This window comes from Pseudochaenichthys georgianus, chromosome 8 (assembly GCF_902827115.2).
Source record: "Pseudochaenichthys georgianus chromosome 8, fPseGeo1.2, whole genome shotgun sequence".
NCBI classification, from domain to species: domain Eukaryota; kingdom Metazoa; phylum Chordata; class Actinopteri; order Perciformes; family Channichthyidae; genus Pseudochaenichthys; species Pseudochaenichthys georgianus.
The window spans coordinates 27916249-27942362 of record NC_047510.2 but is presented as its reverse complement, the minus strand read 5'-3'; the positions used below and the strand labels follow the sequence as shown (position 1 = coordinate 27942362).

General features: G+C 41.9%; 1 protein-coding gene across 1 annotated transcript in view; it reads left to right on the top strand.

The window, feature by feature from the left end:
* The first annotated feature begins 619 nt into the window (after positions 1-619).
* The window catches only part of LOC117450603 (alpha-1,6-mannosylglycoprotein 6-beta-N-acetylglucosaminyltransferase B-like), a 101530-nt gene continuing 76035 nt past the window's right edge, over positions 620-26114 (top strand). The window contains 3 exon segments of the mRNA XM_071204082.1: positions 620-1031; positions 2416-2528; positions 23608-23752. Of these exon segments, the coding sequence (XP_071060183.1) occupies positions 964-1031; positions 2416-2528; positions 23608-23752 (326 nt within the window). The 5' untranslated portion in view covers positions 620-963.

Sequence of the window (26114 nt, the reverse complement as noted above, 5' to 3'; positions counted from 1 at the left end):
CTGCTGTCTGCTGGGCCACAGCCGGAGCTATCCTCGGTACTGAAATGTATGAGATTCTGTACGGTATTACATTTTACAATTTTGTTTTGGAGACTATTGCATATCATTAATGAGACTATACAGTGCTTGGTTTTGCTGGATTAACCTACCACTGTATCACTTCCATTAATCTACTGATAAGAACTTTTTGCATATTGATCAAAGTCAACAAATCTTCCATCCAAAATCTTTTTGTACTCCTCCTTTGCCAATAAAAACTAAAAACAATGAATTCTCATTTCTGTATCACTTATAACCTCTATGCTTATAACGGATTGCTTTTTTTCAAGTTTGCAGAATTCTTGCTATTTTACATTTGTAATTGTGATCCTCGTGCACATAAAAGACTCAGCTAAATGTTCTTATCATCGTAAACAGCCTTGTTTGCAGGATCATATCAATGTAGTGATTTATTGTTCTCTGGTTATTCTATCTGTGGTCTGTTTTCTTAAGGTAAACACAGTAAATACATGTTTTGTTTTCCGGTCGTTAGATGGCGCTACCAGTAAACCAGCTACTCCCATAATGAGTGGAGAATAAGGCAGAGCTCCAGCAGCCCCTCAGATCAATTGAAGGAACTCAAAGGCAACTGTCGTGTGGCTCCACTCGGCGCTGCTATCCAACAATGTCCGGGGTACAATCCTAACTGAGTGTCCCAGATTATTTCTCCACATTTATTCCGCTGCACAATCTGAAAAGGAGGACTATACCCGAGGCGCTGCTGCAGCAGGACGCACCTGCGGGATTCCTGCTGAAGTTGTTTCACACACACACAGCAAAACACACACACACACGCACGCAGCTGTCGGGCCGGGAAGTTGCCCGCGCTCACCGTTGATCCTCAGGACTGTCGTTTTTTAAAGTTATGTGTTTGAAGCTGGTTGTCACAATGCTGAGGAGAGCCGCTTTGTCCGTGTGTGGAAAATGATTGCATCCAGCAGCGACCTGTCCATTATGGTGAGGAGATGTCTTCTCACTTTCAAACCATTCAGGTAAGAACAAGTCCTCTTCGATCGGTTACATCTCTATTCACTGACATGGCCAATTATCACAATAAACTACACACCCTTGTACATTTTCTTATTCTGTATCTGTATCATCAGACTACAAAAAGTCACCATAAATGTAAATATTGTTTGCCTCCTGTTGTTTTCTACTCTTGCAAGTTCAGAAAATGTGCATTAATTGGAACAACAGAATACCTGCTGTGCCATAATTAACGTTTGCTTACTCAGCTGAAACTACCAGCAGCAGATGTATCGGGAAAGCAACTGAAGCAGATCATTAAAACTGAAGCAGTCATTACAACTTTTGCTCAGGAACACAAGCTGAATGGCTCATTAGAAATAAGAAAATTAAGAATCAGTATCAATAGTGTTAGTGATAGATGGTTGTCGTCTTCCAGGTGTGAAGTTCCCTATTGACAGCTTTCTGAGTGCAGTCAGTGGTGTTTCACATTCTGCCTCCAGACCTGATTGAACAGGCTGTACAGTTCAGTGTGTTGTCACTGTAGCATCAAATACTTTCCACACGGCGTAAATGCTTCCCTGAACATTGACTTTTTACATCATTACCTCACATATTGCACAGTAAAATGGCACTATCACTCTCTCCGTCTCTAACGGAGTGACTGCAGCCTCTCTGTTGTCAGTTTCCCCACCTTATACAAATTCCAGCTGTGGCTTGAAGAATGGAATTGCAACCATTTGTCCTGCGGTGCCCCTCAATACAAAACATTTTCCCAGCATGACTCCTGGAGCGTGGCAGAAGAGCCAAACCATTTGTTTTCAGAGCTGGAGGACTCACAACATGTTTGCTGTGTGTTTGCCTCTTCCTCCCAAAATGCAACCCATTCGCCTGTAATAATGCTTTTATGTTTGGATGTCAGCTCACTGAGCACAGTGTGATGCAGAAAACCCATCCGTGTAATGGTTCATTTGGGATGACACGGCCAGGCGTGTGCACTGTGCTTTTCTGTGGGTTGATTGGTGCAATATGAACTTTACAAAAAGTGTGTTCAAGCTCCATGAAGCCCGCTGTGATGTTGACTCTCACATGCTTTTTTGGTAATGTTCTACTTTCTTGTCTCTACTTTTTATCTCCTATGCTCTAACCCTGTCACGCTACATGGTTATACATGTGGTTTAAATATTGTACACCTTCAAGTGAAGATCAACTATGTGGCTTGTCAATTGATGTACAATAGTAGAGAATAAGCTGAACACTAGTAGCTTTGAACTGTTGAACATTTGTAACTGTGGTATCAATATACCAAATGTCTTGTCTACGTGTCTTCAATACAAAAAAGAATGAAAAAACCCCCGTCATGCTCTTGTGTCGTGTAATCGGCCTCTGGTCTCTGTCTATCTGCTGCAGGATCTTTGTGGTGGGGATTGGCTTCTTCAGCCTGTGCTTTCTAATGACCTCTCTCGGGGGCCAGCTCTCGGCCAAGAGACCCGGAGACTCTCCCTTCACGGTGCGGAGCGAAGGTAAGCCAGCAGTCACACGTCAGTGCCGCCCCCCCCCCTCTGACTCTACAGCGCCTGTGGGTCGTAATGAACAGGCTGGGAACACGCTGAGAGCCTCGGGGGGCTTGCTTGATTGCTGCCAGGGGGCTGACAGAGCTGCTCACTTTGCTCATTGTGAATGCGTCAGGGGGGGGGGGGGGGGGGATTACATGCCGCCTGGAGAGGCTCCAACTTCTTTCACCCCTGCTGTTTCTACCACGCTCACATGGCCTTGCTCTGACTCATGACTCTGACCAATTAGTGGAGGGACTTACTGTCTGGCAGATCTTTACATGTTGGCTATTATGACCTTGTATGTATTCATGAAGTGCAGACATGTAACATGTAGTGGAAGCAGTTCACCAAAGGAATTCATTATTGGCGCAAACTAAGTTATTGCAAACACACAAATAATATTCTGTTCGTATTTTTGGTGATAAAAAGTTATCTTTCCTTTTGACAAATCTCATCTGAGAGGCTTCATCCCCCGTTATACCTTCTGTCTTTTTATATTTGCTCATATGATCTTGCTCCGACCCATTTGATCTTATTTTGTGCAAAAGAACACCAGTAGCTGACCAATTAATGAAAGTTGAAGTGGGATTTACTTCACCGCCTTGTGAATCTTTAAATGTTGGCTATAATGACCTTATGACCCATATGTATTCATGCTCTGACCCATTTGAAATCATTGTGGGTGGTGGAACTATAGTAGCTGACCAATCAGTGGAGGCTGAAGTGGACTCCACGTAACTGTCTATGTAGAAGTAGTTCACCAGTGGAAATTGTCACTGAGGCAAAAATACATCAGTGAATTAGTGCTGAGATGTTGAATGTGTAATGATGGGACGGTGGTGCATTAGTTTCTTAGCATTTCCTAGCATTTTATTTGTCAAATCATCATGTTTTTGGTTATAATAGGCTTCTTCCTTTTGACAAATTCAATCTTGCTTCTTTAACGCCTACTTTTCTAACGTTTTTGATCTTGTTCTGACCCATTTGAACTCATTCAGCTAGAAACTGACCAATCAGTGGAGGCTGAAGTGGGAGTTACTTTACCGTGTTGGGAATATGTTGACCTTGTATCTATTTATTTAGTACAGAAATGATCGTGTAGAAGAAGTAGTTCGCCACAAATCGTAACTGAAGCAAAAAAACCACATTAGTGAATCTGCCAGTTAAAAGTACATTGCTAATACTTATTAAAAGTATAAGAAATGTTTATAAGTTTATTCGTTACTCACCATTTTTCAACATTTGTGTGTCATGTGGTCAAGTTCTTGGTTCAAAAAAGTTCTTCTTCCATTTGACCAATCTCACCTGAAACGGACACTCACATGTGGCCAGCAATACTGACCATGCCTGTGTGCAGAGATCAAACAAATCAAAGCCACACCAGAAAAGAAAAAAACTCAAACAATTTCAGAGACAGCCTCCCTGACAGAACCGCGTTATCTTTCTCAGCACGTCCTCTGTGTTTGCGCTCTGTGCCTCTGCATATCAACCATGACAGCGCTTGCCGTTTGGGAGAGTCACTGTTGCCTTGTGGACTTTTGTCTCTCACCTTTTTATCGCCGCGTGGCACATGTTGACTCTGTGTGTCATCCTCTGTGACGGATACCAGCTGGCACCGGAAGAAGCCATGCAAATGAGGCGACAGCAATCATTTCATCCCTCTTGAATAATGCAGTCCATCTTTGAGCCAATCAGTGAACAGCATGTGGCCCTGTGGTTGTTTTGCTGTGCGAGATATCTTTTGACTGACTTGAATGATTTTGCTCGGTTGGTAAAATATCATCTCAAAGTGGGAGCGCCAGTGTAATGCAGTGGGCTGCTGTGACGAGGTGCATCAGGTGTCATCGAGGGAGACAATCTCAAGGCTCTCACCCATGTATGAAATAGTATATGCAGAGCTGCTTCCAGAGAGATAAAGAGAGGGGGTTGAGAGGGGGGGGGGGGGGTGAGACGAGACAGTAGAGCTGTCTGATTAATTAACCACTCACAGGGTGCAGTCAAGGAAAGGCATTCGGCCTCCAGCTCATTAAACACTGCCGCCGCTAACCAGGGAGAGTCAAGCTATGTACATTCTCACCCTCTGTGTCTGTGTGTGGGTGTGTTTGTGTGTGTGTGTGTGTGTGTTTGTGTACACGTTTTAGGAATGAAGATTAGGAGCACGGGGAGTTGGCGTAACGAAAGAGTTGAGATGAATTGTTCAGTGGAGCTGGGACTTCATAATTCCCAATGTACACACCCATGAAGCCTCTGCTGTTTCGAGCTATACATGCAAACATACTGTATACGTGCTGTAAGGCTGCATCATTTCGGAAAAATAACTAATTGATAATATTTTTACTGGAATTGCAAATGCCATATGTAGGATTCATGATATTGGAGGGAATGGCGTTTTATGCATTTTTACCCTCATTATCATTAACATATAATACATTAATCATTGTGTGATTCGTAAAGTCTTCAGAGTACGATGTGTAGCCCGGCATATCTGCAGCTTCACAATTATTTATTCAGACTGATATTTAAAAATATATTTCCTTTTATCAAATGTCCTACCTACTGCCAAGTTGATATTGCACGAGGCACAATTGGGAGTTTATTCAATTAGGATTAATTGTGCAGCCCACACCTGCAGCAACATGTGCAGGACATCTTAAAAGCAGGAACACACACATTGTTTTGAATATCAAAGGGTGAACAAAATGGCCAGGCTACGCTTTGAGAACCTCTGTTCGTTGCTCGTCTTGTAAATGGCAAATGTGTAGCTGCAAGACAAAAAAGGTGTGAAGGAAAATGTCTAATTATTTTCTTGCCACCTTAAGGTCTCTCTCTCTTCTCTCTGCATTTATTTGTAAACTTCTCTCAGGCTCAGTCTCTTTTACCTGTCTTGGTTTATTTGCAAAATCTCTTACCTAAGATGTACAAAGACTCTACTTTATCACAATCAAAAACAAGATAGTTTCACACTCCAGAGCTAGAGACCCCACATAGTTGCATTTGGATACCCTGTAATATATATCCCGTTTTAAAATGCATGTATTACTTTCTTTTGAAGGTACGGGAAGCTAATGAGGTGGAGAGAAAGTAAGAGAGGGGACAGAGGGAATGGATTTCTTCAAGAGTGGGTAGCATGGAAGTCTGAAGCGTTTGATCCTATATCTTAAAGGCTCCAGAGGTCTACTGTAGCTTTCTAATAAGCTCTTTGAAGACCACCTTCATAGTGTCGCCTTTCAGAAGAGGGGCTTATTGAAGCTTTGCCACAAAGAGAGAAATAGCCCTTTTGGGCACTTTCAGGCGTTCCCAGGTCACAACAACACTAAGAGCTCCGATGTAAGTTCATTCTTATACCGGCAAGCTCCATTACGTGAGCTTTTTTTAGCTTGTGGAAGATGTGTTTTGCTGCAGGCAGACAGAGTGTTGCATCTCTCAGCAAAGCAGATGTTTTCTTCTATCTTCAGCCCCCTGTATCCCCTTTCCACTGAGGAAGTGGTTTGTCTGTTGGTCAGCAGGATTACAGAACAACTTTTGGTTCTGAATTCAATATTCTTTTTTTCTGATATGTCATTCTTTTTTAAATTTTTTGATAAACTATTATATGTAATGTTTTGCATATTTTCGTCATTATTTTTTTCTGATATTTACTTTATTATGTTGTTAGTGTAGATTGATTTGTACTAACCATTTTGTATTTATTTTCTATAATTAATTTCATATTAACGATTTTCAAAAAACTGTGTGTGTTTGTGTGTATACTGTATGTTATTGTTTGTTTGTGCGTGTGTGTGAGAGTGTGTGTGTGGTAGTGCGTGTGGGAGTTTGTGTGTGTGTTTGCATGTGTCTATGTGTAGGGGTGTGTGTGTGGTCTGGAACATCTGATTCCCATATAGGGAAATGTAGTGAGGAAATCAGTTCCACCATTGCACAAAACAAAATCGGTGGAAAGAACATCCATCCATCCATCCATCCATCCATCCATCCATCCATCATCCATCCATCCATCCATCCATCCATCCATCCATCCATCCATCCATCATTTCTTTTCCCTGGCCACATCAACCAGCTCTGACTGGGGGATCCCAAGGCGCTCCCAGGCCAGCGAAGAGATATAATCCCTCCACCTGGTCCTAGGTCTACCCCTTGGTCTCTTCCCAGATGGACGTGCCTGGAACACCTCCCTAGGGAGGCGCCCAGGTGGCATCCTAACTAGGTGCCCGAACCACCTCAACTGGCTTCTTTCGACGCGAAGGAGGAGCGGCTCAACTCCGAGTCCCTCCCTGATGACCGAACTTCTCACCTTATCTCTAAGGGAGACACCAGCCACCCTGCGGAGAAAACCCATCTCGGCCGCTTGTATCCGCGATCTCGTTCTTTCGGTCATGACCCATCCTTCATGACCATAGGTGAGGGTAGGAACGAAAATGGCCCGGTAGACAGAGAGCTTTGCCTTCTGGCTCAGCTCCCTTTTCGTCACAACGGTGCGGTAAAGCGACTGCAGTACCGCTCCCGCTGCTCCGATTCTCCGGCCCATCTCACGCTCCATTGTTCCCTCACTCGAGAACAAGACCTCGAGATACTTGAACTCCTTCACTTGGGGTAACGGAGCGTCCACACTACAGCTACAAAAAAAGCTTGGAGCTGGACGTGTCTGTAGCTTGGGGATTTTATTCAAGCAACGCGACCAACAACCAATCACATGAATCTCCCGCCCCCGACATACAAAGCAAAAAACCCCGGGGGTTTTATGGGAGCAATATATATATAAACTCCCCAAACAGGCGAAAACCTACCAGTTTCCCCCACTGTCTCTGCCACCTCCCTCCATGCCTGGTTCCTCCGGTTTGTATCCCGGTAGGTGAAGAGGGTCTGGTCATACAAAACCGGGTGATTGCTACGGCGATAATTAGTTTCTACTCCAACTTTTTTTGAAATATAGAAATGAATGGCGGGATATCTCTCCCAGCTTAGACGCGGTTTGATTGGCTACGGCTTGAACTGTCAGATTTTCCGAAACAGGATTTGATTGGCTGGCGCTGGCTACTCCGGCGGAGACGGACCGCTATGCTACCCACAATTCAGTTCGGCGAAAAAGCGAGGCAACGTGACGTCACCCCATTCAAAGTGAATGGGCAGATTGAAGCTGTCGATGCTGTCGACGCTGTAGTGTGGACGGGCCGTAAGGACTCATTCCCTACTTGGAGGGGACAGTCCATCGGTTTCCTGCTGAGAACAGGTGGCAAGAACAGAAGTAGCTTATTTGTGCACATGCACAGAACACATCAGGTTGATGTTACGGATTGGTTAGTGACGATGGCGATTCAGTGCTGCGCTGCAGGGATCCCGTTTATCGCTGCTTAATTATCATAGTTTTTGTAGCACCCCTTCAATTAGGATACAAATCTTGCTCGAACCAAAGCAACAAAAAAAAAAACAGTTCTTCTTTGTGTTCCCACACAACAAACTAGCAAAAACAAAGTAAATCAGAAGTAAAGTAACTTTTTCTTAGGTGCAGTACTCTGCAGGATTAAATGTAAAGAAAAACACGTCTTTTACACAAACTTTTGATCCATCAGCGAGTCACGTAGCAGAGCATCAGGTGTGGAAGCAGCGCCGTGTTCAGGATCCTCTTCACTGAGATCCTTTCAAAGACCCTGACAGAAGTTTTTTTTGTATTTCACGGCTCAGCAGTCCTCAATATGTGATGCATGGAAATGAATCTTTCCTGACATCGCTCTTGTAGGGTGTGGCGTTTGCAGGTCTATCGAACCTCTCTACTTTTGTTAGAATGAGAAATGGGATAAATAATCTGCTTGAAATGGAAGCGCCTTCCCGCAGCGTGTGTAGATAATAGGAATGAAACAAATGTGTTTGACGAAAAGGGGTTTGAATTAAAGATGAGTGCTCAATGTGAACTCTTTCACAAGCCGCTGTCATTCGGTGGAAAGAGCAGTGGTTTTCTCTTGGAGTGTGAGGCAGTTACAACAACAGGGGCTGCAGTGATTGTTGTTTTTGCCAAGACAGGCAGTTACCAGATCGTTACGGCTTTGGAACATTCAGCTTCTTTTATTTCCAGCCACATTTCACAAGTATTTAGGCTGAAACTGATCTACAACTTTGTACTTTGTTTTGTTGCTCGTGTTTGACATTTATAGAGGCATTTTAGAAATGATTCTAATATATGATGTTTGGTGTCACATCTGCTGCTTACTAATTAGTCTTTTGTCAAATAACAGTTGGAGTTGATTTAATTGTGTGTGTAGAAGTGTTGGTGTAGACCCCGGTTGATTCAATTATCTCCTGGGGAGGCAGTCGGATGTAATACAGTTTTGATACTTTCTGTAAATTAGCTGCTGCAACGTTATTACCTTTTATCTTTCTGTGGCCATGATGCGTGTTCATGCATGTGGGGATGCAGTACGGGCCGACTCATCTTCACAGTACTTAATATACAGGCAACGGCAAAGCATTCACAATGTTCTAACACCTAGTGCTCTGTTGTTATATAACATTAGCTTTTATGTGCACTAGGCCTGCACAGTTAATTACATTTTTTATTGAAATCGTAATATGGACTTGTGAGAAAAGTGCAAAAATGTGAAATAAATCTGTCTCAATTATGGATTGTGGTGCTGAGCATTGTTTAAAGAGATAACATAAGATGAGCTTTTGTTAATCCTCAATGGAAATTCAGTTTTCCACCCTGTTATTGTTTACACGCACGCACGCACGCACGCACGCACGCACGCACGCACGCACGCACGCACGCACGCACGCACGCACACACACACACACACACACACACACACACACACACACACACACACACACACACACACACACACGCACACTACATTTCAGACCTAACCTACAGATTAGGTCTGAAAACACATATTCACGAAGACATGCATTTTTATAGAGAGTTGCCAGAGCTAAGAGGTTGCCAGGTTGGCCGGTGCCTTGCTCAAGGACACCTCGGCAGTACCCGGAAGTGAGCTGGCTCCTCTCCAGCTACCAGTCTGTATTTTTTGGTCCGATCAGGGCTTGAACCAGCAACCCTTCAGTTCCCAAGCCAGAAGAAAAGGGTCATTTTTTCAAAGCTTTATTTTTTATTTTTTAAGCTTGTACTGTCGGGATAATGACCATGATCATGACTTTAACTATGATTATTTCTATATATATTATGTAATGATAATGCGAATAACATTTTAAAAATGAAGTGAATCATACAATTGCAATATCAGTCAAACTATTAGCAATTGTTTTAAACTTGGCGTTACTGCTTTATTTTATTGCTATCTTACTATATTTGTATTACAGTGTTCTCTATCTGTGTACTTTTTTACATGTTTTGTTTTATATTTTTTTGTATGCACCATGACATCAAGTCAAATTCCTCGTACGTGTGAACCTGGCAATAAACCCGTTTTTGATTCTGATTCTGCGCACATGTTATGCTGGTTGATTTCAGCCTGTTTTAGAGCATATGTGTTGTTGCCAACTGCAAACTGGGTCAGGAGGTTCACTTTCAGCCTCGGTTGAGGTAGCATTTCATATTCTTGTTGCTTATTTTGCATTCATGCATGAATTGCTGAAAACAGGAAATATGTTTATGCAAATCATCCTCATATTTTGATGGTTCTGCCAAATATGAGCAGTGAGAATTAAAGAGAATACAATTGAACTCCCGTGACACTTCTGTGTGTTTGTGGGTGAAATGAGGAGAGGCCGTCTTATTTTAATATTAGCAAACCCTGAGCTCTGTGTCTGAGTCAGCCTTTCATCACTTTTGCCAGGTGGGCTTGTTTCAAAGTAAAATTCTACAGCTGTGGAAAATCAATAAACATAAGGCTGCAGTTTTAAGGTGGGAAAGCGGCTCGAGATACACTTTTTGTTATATTCCATGGAATGCTCTTAACATCCCGATAGCAATGAATATCTTAAGTGCTTTGACAATACATCCATAAAAAAACGTCATCTGTGGAAGCCGTAGCGCTGTAAAAAGCACGACCAATCATCTGAGCCGGCCCGGCTAAAGTAACTGGATGTACGGTGGCCCTGAAGTGCAAGACACCACAGCATTTCAGAAAACACCACAGCATTTCACAAAACACCACAGCATTTCAGAAAACACCACAGCATTTCACAAAACACTACAGCATTTCACAAAACACTACAGCATTTCAGAAAACACCACAGCATTTCACATTCGACGGAAAGGGTATTACTTTAGGGAGAACACTTCTTGTTTGTGATTGGACAGAGCCAGCCAGAGAAGCACTGCTGTGATTGGTTGTTTTTGCTGCCAGTCAAGAAATGACGCTTCGTGATTGGTCAACACCCGACAGCGAAATATGTCCCAACCATGGTCCCACAACGTATGATCCCATTCCCAACACATCAGCCGTTAGCACACACACTCAGAGCTCACAGCTCCTCATATCTGTTCAGAAACTGGACAAAAGTTAAACATGTACAAACCACAGACTGTCTATGTCATGGCGAATACAGTCGCTGCTTTATTTATGTCTGTATGATGTTGTTGTGAGTGTGTACGGAGCAGCTACAGGTTAGTTTAGCCTGATGAATCCGATTCAGAAAACACGCATTTTAAAAGCTTTTCGCCTGCCGTCTTGTCTGCAGACTTGTCAAAGCGTTAATTCATGGTTTTTACTAACTGCTATCAGTATGTAGTTACTTCGGCATCACTTTGAAACGTGTATTACAATTAAATCACGGTCAAATATGTTCATTTTGTTGTAGGATTTACATGGAGATACGCCCCGTCCCCTCTCCAGCGCCTCTTGTTTGAATGACAGCATTGACAGGAGCAAACACAGCTGACAGCCGCGGTGAAACTCGAGCAGCCGCGGTGAAATTAGAGCGATGTGAATATTGGGTAGTCTACCATAGTATTTACATGGAGATAAGCCCCTTAAAAACCACGAGTTAATAAAGCATTAATTCTGTATTTACTCCTGTCATTCAAACAAGACGCTGGAGAGGGGGCGGGCCGTATCTCCATGTAAATCGGAATCGGATCCATCAGGCTAAACTAACCTGTAGCTGCTCCGTCCACGCTCACAACAACGTCATACAGACATAAATAAAGCAGCGACTGTATTCACCATGACATAGACAGTCTGTGGTTTGTACATGTTTAACTTTTGTCCAGTTTCTGAACAGATATGAGGAGCTGTGAGCTCTGAGTGTGTGCTAACAGCTGAGCTAACGGCTGATGTGTTGGGCTAATCACGAAGCGTCATTTCTTGACTGGCAGCAAAAACAACCAATCACAGCAGTGCTTCTCTGGCTGGCTCTGTCCAATCACAAACAAGAAGTGTTCTCCCTAAAGGAATACCCTTTCCGTCCAATGTGAAATGCTGTGGTGTTTTCTGAAATGCTGTAGTGTTTTGTGAAATGCTGTGGTGTTTTGTGAAATGCTGTAGTGTTTTCTGAAATGCTGTAGTGTTTTGTGAAATGCTGTGGTGTTTTCTGAAATGCTGTGGTGTTTTCTGAAATGCTGTGGTGTTTTCTGAAATGCTGTAGTGTTTTCTGAAATGCTGTAGTGTTTTCTGAAATGCTGTGGTGTTTTCTGAAATGCTGTAGTGTTTTCTGAAATGCTGTAGTGTTTTGTGAAATGCTGTGGTGTTTTCTGAAATGCTGTGGTGTTTTCTGAAATGCTGTGGTGTCTTGCACTTCAGGGCCACCGTATGGATGGCCTACCTGCCGGTCAGCCTTCCATCTGGGCACAAACTTATCTCGTGCCCTCATTGGTCATTTGCGCGTTCGTGTGTGTTGGAGGAGGGACTCTGTAAGGAAGTGGCAGATTTTTTCCGGCTGTTTATTTTCAAAATCTAGCGCACTCGAGCTGGTTTCTCCAAAATTACCTACCCCACCTTAAATTAAAAGCAGCACCATGCTTTTAACTAAACCTGTAAGTCTAGTGTGCATACTGTGGAAAAGGTGAGATGTTAAGGAAGAGACGGATTAAGGTTTCATTGAAGCTGCAGAGAATGCTCCACATTTTTTTTTTTATAAAGTGCAACGACTGTCGTCTCCACTTTTCCCAGCTGTCAGGTGCAATAAGGCTGGAGGATAGAGCAGACCTTCTACAGCCAACCTGATCTCACCAGAATGCGTGACTCCACCACGACTCCTTAACACCACAATGCGTGGTGGAGTCACGAACTTTGTTACATTTACGTGTCGGCACCACGCAAACAACCCCAATGTAAAGTGAATGAGGCTCCTTTGTCGTGGTGCACACACGCATTTCTACAACGTCCCGCAGTGAGCTTTTATTCTATAAAACGTTTTTTTAAATCTACTTTATAGCTTGTAGTAACTCACGGGAGGCTTCTTTTATTTTATTTGTATTCATAATAATTAAAAAAATTCGTCAGAATGTAAAAATTACATTAGTTACGAATTTGTGTTCTCAAAAAACAGTGCATTGTGTGTAATGCAACTGTGATTTTTATTAAATTAGTTAGTTTTTAAGGAAGGCCAGAGCTTCAGCTGTGTCAAATAGATTGTTCCCTTTAGTTAACGTTATTTAAAAGATAATGATCATGTCCCCTGTATTGTATTACGAGCGTCCATTCCCATTGGATAACGGAGAATTGTACACCCGGAAGTAAGAATTCTCCTTACTGTCGATTGATTTTACAGTGATATCTGCACTACTCATCGACTAAAAAACACCAAATTGTCCTTGTTAATTACACAACATTGATTGGTTTGAATTGTGTGCAATGCTTTTGTATTTTTCCCCTTCGATTCGGAGAAACAAATGTTTTTTCTGAGTTTTAGGATGGCCGAAGACACTACACTACCCAGAATCCTCAGCTATCGTTTGGGACTAGACCATGTGCTTAGCTTGACAAACCCGTGATCAGTCCTCAACCTCTGTGATTGGATGTTGGAGTGGCAGTGTGCGAAGTTTACACAGAGCGTCAAAAAGGACTTTGAAATGGAATGAAACCCATCGACGGCACACTATTCAAAACAGGAATCGAACGTGTCCTACCCCCCCCCCCCCCCCCCCCCCCTTAGGTCACAGGCTCCTCCAACAGTGCTACGCAATAAAACAGATAGGCCTACACAGAAAAAATTGTGAAATAGTGCAATACGAGTCTATATACAAGTGATTGGAATATGATATATTAGATAAATAATTTCTAAGTAGCAGCCAGATGAATGTTATTTCTAAATTCAGGTGTTTAATAATCGTATAGCCTGTGGGATGAAGTTGTCTCTGTGTCTGGTGGTTTTAGTCCGGATGCTGCGGTACCGCCTGCCAGACTGCAGCAGACAGAACCGTTTGTGGCTGGGGTGATGGGGGTCTTTTATAATCCCGAGGGCTTTCTTTAAGGTTAACCTGGTATTTTTACTCCACTACATTTATTTTAGTTACTTTACAGATTTGGATTAATGATGTGAAATATAAACAACCCTTAAATCAGACTTTAGTTACACCTGAGTGAAATTCAGTGAAGGTGATTGTCAAGTGCCAACAATCAGGCAAGATATTTGATAGTTGGTGCTTGAGAAGACTAAATATTTATCTGCAGATCCGTTTAAAGCATATTCATTACTTGTTATTCTCTAATAGTTAATTAAAGACTGTATATAATTGCTATTTTGCACATCCCTTTCAAGATTTCAAGATTTTCTAAGGTTTATTGACATATCATATACACAACAGTGTAGTTATGCAATGAATGAAAAACTTGGGTCACAGGTTCCTCAACAGTGCATTACAAGACATCTATCAATATGTGTGTACCTCCACCATTAAACTGTTAATTAAAGACTGTGTTGTCACAACCAGGGCCGGCCCTGACCAATTTGCAAGATTTTAGCTGGCGCCCCTCCCCCCAAAATGCAGACACTCACTATGATTCGCACGTGCATGGTTGTGGCATGACCACAAAAACAATGATGTTGACACAAGATGTGTGCAACTGTATTTAGTTTCCAATCCATTTGAACATGATTTAAGTGGGGGGGGGGGGGCTCCTCTAGGGGGGTCCGGGGGCATGCACCCCCGGGAAGACTTTTTTTTTTAATATTGAAGTTAAAAGCATCAATCTGGTGCACTTTGAGAGCAACATTAGGAGATCTATGGATACATCTCTCAACACCCATATGAAACAGAACTGTAAGCAGATTTTCTTTTTCTTTATGGATATTTTACAAATCACTCCCCTTTCAAACTGTATTCTTGTTTATTAATAACAACTTGTTTGTACTGTCAGTATTTTATACCTGTTTTTCATCTATTCTCTTATTTTTGTATAACTATAATAATCATATAAAGGTGTGCCTTTACCTCACTGAGCTGAGGTTATCAGAGCCTCTCAGTCTTTCAGGAGAGCTCTCTAAGGCTGCGGCCCCACGAGGACGAATTCGGTCGTTTGCGTTACTGTTTAGTGTCATATAGACCGTTCGGCCACACGAGGACGACCGAATACGGCACTAAACGACTGAGGAAACGACAACGGGTCCCAAGGTGGATAGAAATGCATACGCCACTCTCTGGGGGGTCAAACAGCTCCGTGTGTGCGCCCTATACGGACATTTTCAGATCACTGATAGTGATTGCGCAATAGCCCCGCCTCTCCCCACCTCTTCTGCTCACCTCCGCTTACCCCGCGCCATTACTGAAGTGTTTCGCCACCAACAACAACAACAATGGCGGATCGCAGAGTTTCTATCGTGCTCCGGACGCTATTGACCATGCTACAGTTGTTTGTGCAACATCTACAGCAATAATGATGAGGCAATAGCCCCGCCTCTCCCCACCTCTGCTGCTCACCCCCACGTCAAAGTAAACTGCACCCTGAATTCAGATTATTTATCTTTCTCTCGCGAGTGAAGTCTAATCTGACAGGACGGAGACACGCAGCTCTGCTCACCTGCAGCTCCTCCCTCTGCAGCAAAACACACACTTCAAGTCAGATCATCACCCTTAGCTATTTTAATTACCTCTCAAACTCCCTAAACTAGTTATAAATATGTTTATTTTTACAGTCGGCCGGGTCACTGATTACTGGATGAGCTGCTGCATGAGACAGACACTGGCGCTGTCCGAAGAGAGGGAGGAAAAAGAGAGGCTCCGTGTATTTTATCATTATATTATATAGAGTCGTTATTCATTTGTTTTAAAGCTCAATAAATAACAAAGAAGACCTTTGACCGGCACTTTTATAATTTTGTCCGGAAGATTTAAACTTTAATACACGCTGACTGGCGAAAAACTCTGCCCGGTTCCCTCGGCCCCCACCGCGGAGAATAAACAGAAGGGCAACCATGACAACCATGCTTCTTCGCTGCTTTTGTGGAGGAAGTTACAGCGCCACGTAGAGGCTCCTGCATATGTACTGCAGCTTCTCCAGCGGTTGGAGCTAAACGGAGCGGTCTCGTGTGGGCAGACACTATCCGGATAATTATTGCATGTGGACGGAAGCCGTTTGCGATTGCGTTTGCGTTAATCCTATGCGTTTAGCCGTTTTCGTCCTCGTGGGGCCGCAGCCTAAAGCTCTCCCCCCCGCGGCCGCTTACACAGTAAATTCCAATGTTAATAAAAGCACACAGAAGCTGTGTACGTTTTTTGGGAGTTTGATTTATTTTAAATGAATACAAATACAAAATTAAAATCTATAATTGCACACTAAAACCATTATTTCAAAAAGAGAACAATTTCTCATAAACCTTTGGTTTTTACTGGGACTGGGGCAGTTCAACTTGATTTTGGGGGGGGGGGGGGTGCCATAGTTTATGGGTGCTGTACGCAATATAGGTGTAGTTCTGTTAGTATAAGATAATACGATGTACTTTGTTGATCCAAAATCGGGAAATTGTGTTGTTATGAAATACAAAAAATATATATTTTTTAAATTTCTAACTTTTTTTTTTTCAATTTTCGGCGCCCCCTATGGGTTGATGCACCCTTAGCATTCGCCTATACTGCCTATGCCGAGGGCCGGCCCTGGTCACAACAGACTGTATATAATGACTAGTTTCCACACCCCTTTCAAGATTTTCTAAGCTAAGGTTTTTTGACATTATTATACACAACTACGGTGTAGTTATGCAATGAATGAAACACTTGGGTCGCAGGTTCCTCAACAGTACATTACAAGACATATATCAATATTGTGTGTATATCTCCACCATTACACTGTCGTATTCTGCACATTTCTTATACTATCTACATACATAAGATTATAATTAATGTGTATAATATCAGTTAAAATAAGTGCTTCAACATAGTTAACATTGCAGGAAAGTTGATTGTCAAGTTCCAAAACAAACCATGCAATTTAGACTTTGTCAGGCTTAATATATAGATACCCCCAAAGCTTTTTTCCTATTTAAATGAAGACCATAACCTAAAGTATTCTTTAATGTTTAAATAAAGCCTTATTAGTTAGCACATCCTCCTATCAGGCACTAAACTGTTTTATTCTAGATATCATTTAAGTATCTTCTTGATATTTTCTATTCTATATTTATATCATTGACCTTCTACTTTCCCACTATTTTGTATGTACTCTTAATATTTAAATGTTTTCATAAAATGTAACACATTGAAAAGTGCTTTACAAAAATGAAAGACATTAAGAAAAAGGCATTTTAAACAGTCGTTAAAAAGCAACACAATCTTCCTGCATTGCAATTACTAACTGCAATAACGTGCTTTAACCAGTAGGTGGTTTGGGTTAAAAATCTGTCAAGTTTACAGTGTTAACAAAATAAGATATACTGCTGTTTCTGGTTTAGTTTACGACGAATATTATTTTGTTATTGTTTTGATATTTGTAACAAAGCGATGGAAAAACCCCACAGCAACACAGAAAAGATGGTCTTAACATGACCCAGCGGTCTAGTAGTTAATAAAAAACAATAATATCAAAACAAAATATGACTACTAATTTATTGTGAAATTAAAACAGAACAGTAAAAGAATAGTTTCCGGTCTATTCTGAGCCCGATCTCTGTAGATAAATAAAGAACTACGACAGATGTGTAATATTTAATGCCGCCAAACCATTTATTACAATGTATTCATGTGATGACTTTCAAAGAGTAAAGCAAGCACTGCTGAATAAAGTATGATTTTCTCTTTTACGAAACCTTTTTTTTTATATGGAATGCAGTTGGAGGTCAATCAATCAAAGAGCTTGAGGACTGATCACGGGTTTGTCAAGCTCAGCACATGGTCTAGTCCCAAACGATAGCTGAGGATTCTGGGTAGTGTAGTGTCTTCTGCCATCCAAAAACTCCGAAAAAATCTTTGTTTCTCCTTAAAAACTAACTAATTTAATAAAAATCACAGTTGCATTACACACAATGCACTGTTTTTTGAGAACACAAATTCGTAACTAATGTAATTTTTACATTCTGACGAATTTCTTTAATTATTATGAATACAAATAAAATAAAAGAAGCCTCCCGTGAGTTACTACAAGATATAAAGTAGATTTAAAAAAACGTTTTATAGAATAAAAGCTCACTGCGGGACGTTGTAGAAATGCGTGTGTGCACCACGACAAAGGAGCCTCATTCACTTTACATTGGGGTTGTTTGCGTGGTGCCGACACGCAAATGTAACAAAGTTCGTGACTCCACCACGCATTGTGGTGTTAAGAAGTCGTGGTGGAGTCACGCATTCTGGTGAGATCAGGTTGTCTACAGCTGACATTTGATCTTCTCCCACAGTGACAGAGGTTTTCTACTCTAATAGCGTCTGGATCTGACAGCTCCTGACATGCAAAAAAAGGAGCGGGAAATCTCAATCAGCCTTTTCTGTAATGAATATGGGAAATAGGAGGGAGAGGACATGTGTGACTGTGAGTGCAAAGCAGAGAGAATACATACATATATCCTGGTGGGATGGAGGAGTCTGACCCCTGATGACCCTCGCTGTAAAGCTAGCCAGCTTTTAGCTTTTAGAGATGACGGGATTTATTTATTTGGCTCTAAATAAATAAATCCACAGGGAGGAGAAACATATGAATAAATGTATAGACACTGTCCATCTTTCTGAGCTCATGGTCAAATAAAATGTTATTTGAGATGTTGTATAGTTTCACTGGATAGTGTATAATATTGCCTCGGATACAAAATAATTCAATTATAGAAAACAAAAAGGCGCCTCGACATGATTTACAACTTTACTAGATCTTTTTTTGATACTATCAAAGTTGGTCCTTTCACTTTTTTGCAAAGAAGGTGATACTTGGCGCGGGAACTAAATAGCTTTTTCTTGCCACTATTCATTTGTACATTTGGCAGTTTTGCATCCATGTGTATGTTTAGGTGTATATGTTGTGTGTCGCTGCCAGGCAAATGCGAAGTTATTCATAGTGAGTAGGTATTCAGGTTTTTTTCTGAACAAATTAAATAATGTTATCCACCTTCCACTTAAGTTATAAGACATACTTTGTGCAGATAACACACAACATCTGAATATGTGAGTTGCCAGTAGAGTAATCCCAGTGTTGTGAAAGTCTCCTTCTGAGATAATGATTAACAATCGTCAAACTGCACGAGTGCCACGGTGGAGAGATGCACTGCCATTCTTTAATTATTGTGATTTTGTGTGTGCCTGCTCTCTTTAAATCAATCAAGTGTTGCTATTGAAACATCAAAACCACAGCCTCCATGTGAAGGATTTACGGAATGTGATGAAAGAAATTAAGTCTGTTGTGTGTTGTGTCAAATCTGCCAGAAGCTAGATGGACAGACGGATAACGAGCACCCTGACCTGTCACTGTTTGACTCTTGTATGCAAGCAGATGTTCTCTAGGGAACCTTTGAAGCTTAACAAACCACTCATCTGTCAGTCATGTAAAACGCTTTAGCTGCAGTGGCTCAGTAAAACAGAGTGATGCCTTAAAAGCGTGATCAGCAGACAGAACAGGTTAGAATTCATCGGGATAACAAGACACTCACATTATCACAAAGATTGAGCCTTCACTACCTGACCAAATTCCCTCCTTTTGGAAAAACTAAAACTGGTGTAACTTTTTAAAACCATGGTTAAAACAAAACGTTTTTTCTGTGAAGATCTTTTTGTTGTTGTCCCTGGTAGGGAGATTGTGTAGCGTTCGGATTTGAGTTAGAACTACCTTTACATGCTGAGTACTCAGTCAGCCATTTCCCACTCATTCCTTCCAGTTGGCTAAAGTTACTCATGCTTTTGCTTTCCAGCTATGTGGACCTGAACCTGAGCCTGATCTGTTGCTCTTTTCCCTTGTTATCTGTTTCTGGACTTTGGCCTGTTCTTGACCTGCTTCCCAGAGTGCTCTCCCCTGCTAGAACTGGCTTCTAGGTTTAGACTCTTGCCTGCTTCATGATGTGTCTACCTGTCTGCCTGTAAGCCTTCACTGTGTCGATACATCTTTTCAGTTTGGACTTTCCGCTTTTGGATCCTGACATTGACTCTACCAAAATGTAGGAGCAGGTGTGATGGTGTGGGGATCAGATTATAGGGAATATCAGGGTCTGAAAAAACAAATAAAAGTGGTAAAAGTCTGTGGCCATGACATAGCAAAAACAACCTAAAAGTAGTAAAGGAAAATGGCTGATGTGAGGTTGAAGCACTGAATTGGGATAAGTGTTAAATAAGAGGTACAATTGTGAATGAGGGTCATTATATCTCGCTTTCAGCCATTTTCATAATTAATTTACACTTTTGATTCTCATCAGCGATCTTCTGTTATGATTTTAGCAGCCTGTTAAAGTGTGTTTCTGTGTTACAATGTCCAGTGTTTCACAGTACACACAGCAGGCTACAGTACAAATGGCTATCTAATTGGAATTTGTTCATAGTATTGATTGTGCTGTGGCACTTCCGAAATTGAGTCGTTAACGGAGATTAGCTGCTGCTAAATCGACCCTTTATTAACCAGCCGATGAGGAATGACACAGAGGAGGCTACATTAGCACATAGACCATCAGGTCCCGCTGCTACACTGTCTGCCATCCGCACTGTGCATCGGGGAAACCACATTAGCCAATGTTTCCCAAGAGGCAGCACAAAGCTAGAGCGAAAAGTCGTCTGATGAACAGTTGATTGCAAACATATATAAGGCTCGGTTTTATAAACAAACTGCGTAGGAAGGGAGCTGGGTCTCCGTAATGGGGATTTACGAGTGTAATGTTTGCAAGAAGCATTACTGAGAAGAAGGTCTTCCCACACTTTAACCCAGAGGCTTTATATTTAGTACAGCATGAACACCAGAGCAGATATAAGATCCTCTGAGTTTAGCAAAAGCCTGTGTCCACAGAAATAGATGTAGAGAATAATGGGAAAATAACAGTTACATGCAACAGGTGTCAGAAAAGTGATAGTTTGCAATGATCAGTTTTTCTGTACATGGACATATTCCAGCTTTAAACAGCGACGCTGGTAATCGAAAAAGTTTCACCTTGTGAGTCTGTGTGTGTGAGTCTTTCAAGTCCGACTAATTTACATCTCTCCGGTATCCAGTGAAAATAATTGTTGATATTGTTCGGACATTTTCTGAAATAGCCCAACATTGCTTTAAGGGGCCCATTATGCAAATGTTCTGGTTTCATATTTGTATTTGGTGCCTCTACTGCAGTGTTTCTCAAACTTTTTCATTCCAAGGACCACTTAACCAATAAAAAAACACTCGCGGACCACCTAACTCCACAAATATCAAAAAACACATCGTTTTTCTAGAACAGATTACAAATCGCCTGAAAATGGTACAAACAAGTGGCAACATGTGTGATGACGGTGTTGCGCTGGGCTATATCATGCAATCGAAAGTGAAACTTAACCTCCCTCCATTGCGGAGATATTCCCGCGAGAGTGCGGAAAACTGAAATGTATTTATTTAAATTGTGAAATGTTACCAATATACTCACGGACCACTAGGGGGTGGTCACGGACCACCAGTGGTCCGCGGACCACACTTTGAGAAGCATTGCTCTACTGTGACAGGTTTAAAAGCTTTAATGTTCAAAAATGTCTTTATTTTTCTCATACTGCACCTCTTTTCACCCTCTGTCTGAAACCAGAGACGAGTCTGCTCTGATTGGTTAGCCGGCTCTGTTGTGGTTGGTCAACCGCTTAGAGATGTCCCACCCCTTAGCCTATTAGGTACATTGTGTTGAAGCGCTAGCCAATAGAAGCCCGAGAGTAACATAGTGACGTCTATCCCTGACTATGTTAGGGAACTAAACAAAGGAGTCCAATGGAGGCGTTTCAGGCGTGTTTGACTGAGATAAAAATTAAAGTTGAGTTGGAAGAGGGGCGTGGTCTGAACATAGGGCATCTTTGAAGCCCTGCTTGATGCCACTGGCCTGATTTGGCATTGCAAGTATTAAGTTTAAACATAAATGCTTAATTTAAAGATGATTGTGTCGTAGTGGGGAAGCAACCATTCCCCCACTTTAAACCCCAGGCCCAATTTAACACAGTATCCGTCACACGGTTACTAGTAATACCCTGCAGTGCTTTACTCCTTCCTAAATCTCATCTCTTTTCCTATCCTGTGTCATTCTTTTTTAAATGCATTGTTTTACGGCTGCTCTAAAGCCTTGAATCTGAATGGGAATAATTTATTATCTCTGTCTGTGGATGGAAAAAAAGTTGCCTAAGTGCTGAATTATTCAAAGCCAGACGTCTTAAGGCCGTCTTTAAATGAAGATATTCTAGAAATGACTTTACCAGGGCTAAACAATAGAAGAGAATATGTAGGCTTACAAGCAATAAAGGGAAGAGATTCAGGACTTTGGATGCTGCATGTTTCTGATGCTGAGCATTTCTCTTCCTTTTTTCAGACCTCCACAACACACACACACACACACACACACACACACACACACACACACACACACACACACACACACACACACACACACACACACACACACACACACACACACACACACACACACACACACACACACACACACACACACACACACACACACACACACACACACACACACACACACACACACACACACAGTATCTACACACATGCGCACAGACCAATGTTGGTGGGTGGTTCTTATTTTATTTACTGGTGATGTAATACAATTTATTTTCAGAGAAAGGTGACTCTTGCTTGGAAGTGATAAATGAACCCTGACAGGAGAAGTGAGTCTGCACACATTGCAGTTTCTAAAGCCTAATGCAATTGATGAAGGAACACAGAGGGGTGAGGCTGTATTTTCTACTCACAGTCTCCAAGAACAACCTCAGGCTGTTACGGGTTTTTAGTATGTTTCTCTCAAACCACAAATAATTCACTCCCAAGTCCCAAACGTGGCATTATTCGTCATGATTGTTGGATTTATTTGAATCAAAAACAACTCTTTGCTGCTGAGAATAGTGTTTTCTTAGGCGCACATGGAATCACGTGTTATTTTGAGCTGTTGCAATAATTACGTTTGGATTGAGCGCGGATCTTAATGGGATCAAAGAAACAACACGGGGTCGGGACCTCGCCTCGCGAGCGATGCAGTCTGGAGACCTGCTTTGACCTCATTGTCTGTAGCTGCAGGCTCATTAATTGACTAGGTGTTCGCTAAACGCCATCGTCCTGGTTTACCGCCTGTCAGGTCGTTAATAATTTGAGTCGAGAAGGAAGACAAAACCAATACTGTCAGACTAATTTGCCCGTTCCTGTGTTTTGCTGGCTCCTGGCGAGCTGCTGTTTTACTAACGAAGGACAACAACAACATAGAAACTAGACCGAAGCTTTAGAGTAAACCTTGAAATGGAAGGTAAAATAAATGAATTTTAAAATATTACCATGAGGGGTCTGTGCTACATTGGTGATTTAAAATCCTGACACGCTTAAAAAAAACACAATCTATTTTAAATACAGCAGTTTGTTTGGTTCCTGTGACCTTGTTTTCTACATTGTGTAACACAAAATATTGTTTTATAAAATGTTATCTGTATATTTTCCAATGTATCTTACTTTCTCCTTATCCTTACCTTGTCCGATCGTTATTTGGTCCATATTTGTTTCACACTGTCTGTCTTTGTGTTTTTCAGTGCTCGGTGGGCAAGAGTCTCGCGGTGTGCTGAGGAAGATCAGTGACATGCTGGAGGTCATTATGAAGAGGATGGATGCTCTGTCTAAAGTGGGCAACTCCACAGACGCCCACCGGCTGGATGAGCTCAGCTCGGCCCTGGACAGGTACAGCGTCTCCCTTTCTAAAGCCGCTTTTGTTTCCTGTTGTGTTTTTGTTTCCTGCTGCAGGTCGAGTTGACGGTTACCTGAACGTTTCTGAGGAGTGCTGCACAAACATTATGAAATTGCAGTAGACTGCTCTCCGGCTTTTATTTATATCACAATCAATAATTCATCTCACCGTTGCCTAAAGAGAACTTCTCAAAAATGGGAAATCGAGTAATGGAGTGAGGATGGAGTACATGTTGATGAACTATCTGTAATGTCAGATTGCGCCCCAGGCCCGACTCAAGGGGTCACTGTGTACAATTCCTACAAAATTGTTAAAGGTGATGCTTTAAAATTCATCCTTAAACAACTCATCATAAAACAATGTGAACACAATGTGCATTTTGTAGCTATTCAGGAGTTTTGAAATGATATGATCATCACTGCAAAGAGCATAATAGAGCCTCTTTAAAAAAAAAAAATGCAATGAATAAATGTATGTTTTAAGAATGGTTGTATGTCACATCAAAGAGATTGCCAGCCACCCTGTCTCCTATAACATTTCATTTTCAATGTTCTGATTGAAATGCACTTCCCGTTCAGATGTGGTCAAGGTGGTGTTGTCAGTAGTGCTGGAAATATGCTTTTAAGTCGGTCAAGGTTCAACTTGAGGTGCTCTGCAGAACATCCTGTTCAGTTGTCCAGCTGTTTGCCAGAGGAGAATTTCATAAGCAAGGTAAGATAAAAACATGACGGCTGAGGAGGACTCGGGAGAGACAGTGTGAGGAAAGTATTGAGTCCTGGGGCATCCCAGTGGATCAGGTCCATGTTAAGAAAACGCCTCACACTGCGGAAACTGTGTGTTGAAGAGGATGATATGTGTTAGAACCCCATCCCTGCTCCCAGGGTAGCTGGAGAAAATGAAAGAGACGTGTGAAGCGTATATATATAAGAGAAAAACAAGGGAGAGCAGGGTTCTTGCTGGACAAGTTGAAGCCGCCGACTTTGAGTTGTGTGTATGTGTGTGTGGGCTCTGCTGTCGCCATAGAAACAGACCTTTCCATATGCCTGCACCTGCTCAGGGTTTGAGGAGAGGAAGCTCCTGTTTTCTGCCTTTGCCGTTGTTACGGCCTCCGCCTTCTATCGGCTCGTTAATCTGTTTGTGAGTGTTTTCAGCTGTGTGTGTTATATGTAAATGAGCTGTGCGGTTGCCCTCACGTCATTGGCTGCCGTCCGCAACCAAAGATTGTGATTGGAGCACGCCGGGCCGACGCACTCCAATCCATGCGCACATTCAGTGCGCTCCTTCTGGAGACGACTACAAAGCCAGTGGACTGTGATCACTCTGGAGGCTCTGTTGTGTGAACAGACGCCTCTCGCTACTTGCTCTTCGCTCATGTATAAATCTGTTAGCAGTGGCTACCTTGTGTGGTCTGTGTTTGGTAGTGTTGATATGATTAGATGTGACCAGAGTATCTTAGCCTTTACGTTGATCGTAGTTAGTTAGCTTAGCTGTGTTTTCTTACAGCCTCCTTTTCATTAGTTTGTACCACTGCGATAGTGAGGGTTACTTTGTTTAGTTATGTATATTCCTTTGTATTTAAGTAGGCTCACTTATTAGAGTCCTCCCTTTGTTTGGTTGTGGCCACTTTAAACTTGCACCCTTGTGGCCACTTTTGTTTGTTATTTAAACCGGTGTCTTTGTGGCCTTTTGTTTGTTCCAGGCTGCGTGCCTTCCATTTTGTTCTACCTGTTATACATTAAAACCATTTATAATTATTACCAATTCCAACTGGTGTATATTGCTTTCCTCTTCCCCTAGTTGGGACGTAACAGCTGTTCATTCCTTCTGGACATCACCTCCCCCCCACAGTGAGGGAAATATCTGTTTTTGAAAGCCACGTCAATAGAGCTTTCACTGAGTAATGTGTAATTAGTACCTCTGGTAATATATGTCAAAACTAAGGCTGTCAATAGATGAAAATATTTAATTGCGATTATTGCATTCCTGTCCAAAGTTAACTTGTGAATAATCGCAAATTAATTGGACCAATTTTTGTATCTTTTCTTAAAGTACTTGAAAGGATTTGTGATACTCTCATCAACATGGGAGTGGACGAATATGCTTACTTTCTAAAAATCCATAAAAGACAAATTCAAGTGAATTGGCCTGCAAGCTGGAGCCACCAATGTAGCTATTGCTGTTGAGAGTTTGAGTGTGGAGTTGTCTTTGCATCTCTGTTGCAAACTATCCAGCCTGGTGTGCCTTTGGATCCGGAGCTAACTCCATTCACATCGACAGTAAATGCATATAAAATATACAATGGTACTTCTTCATTGCTTTCTGATTTCCAAAACTAAGGCGTGGATCGTAATCATA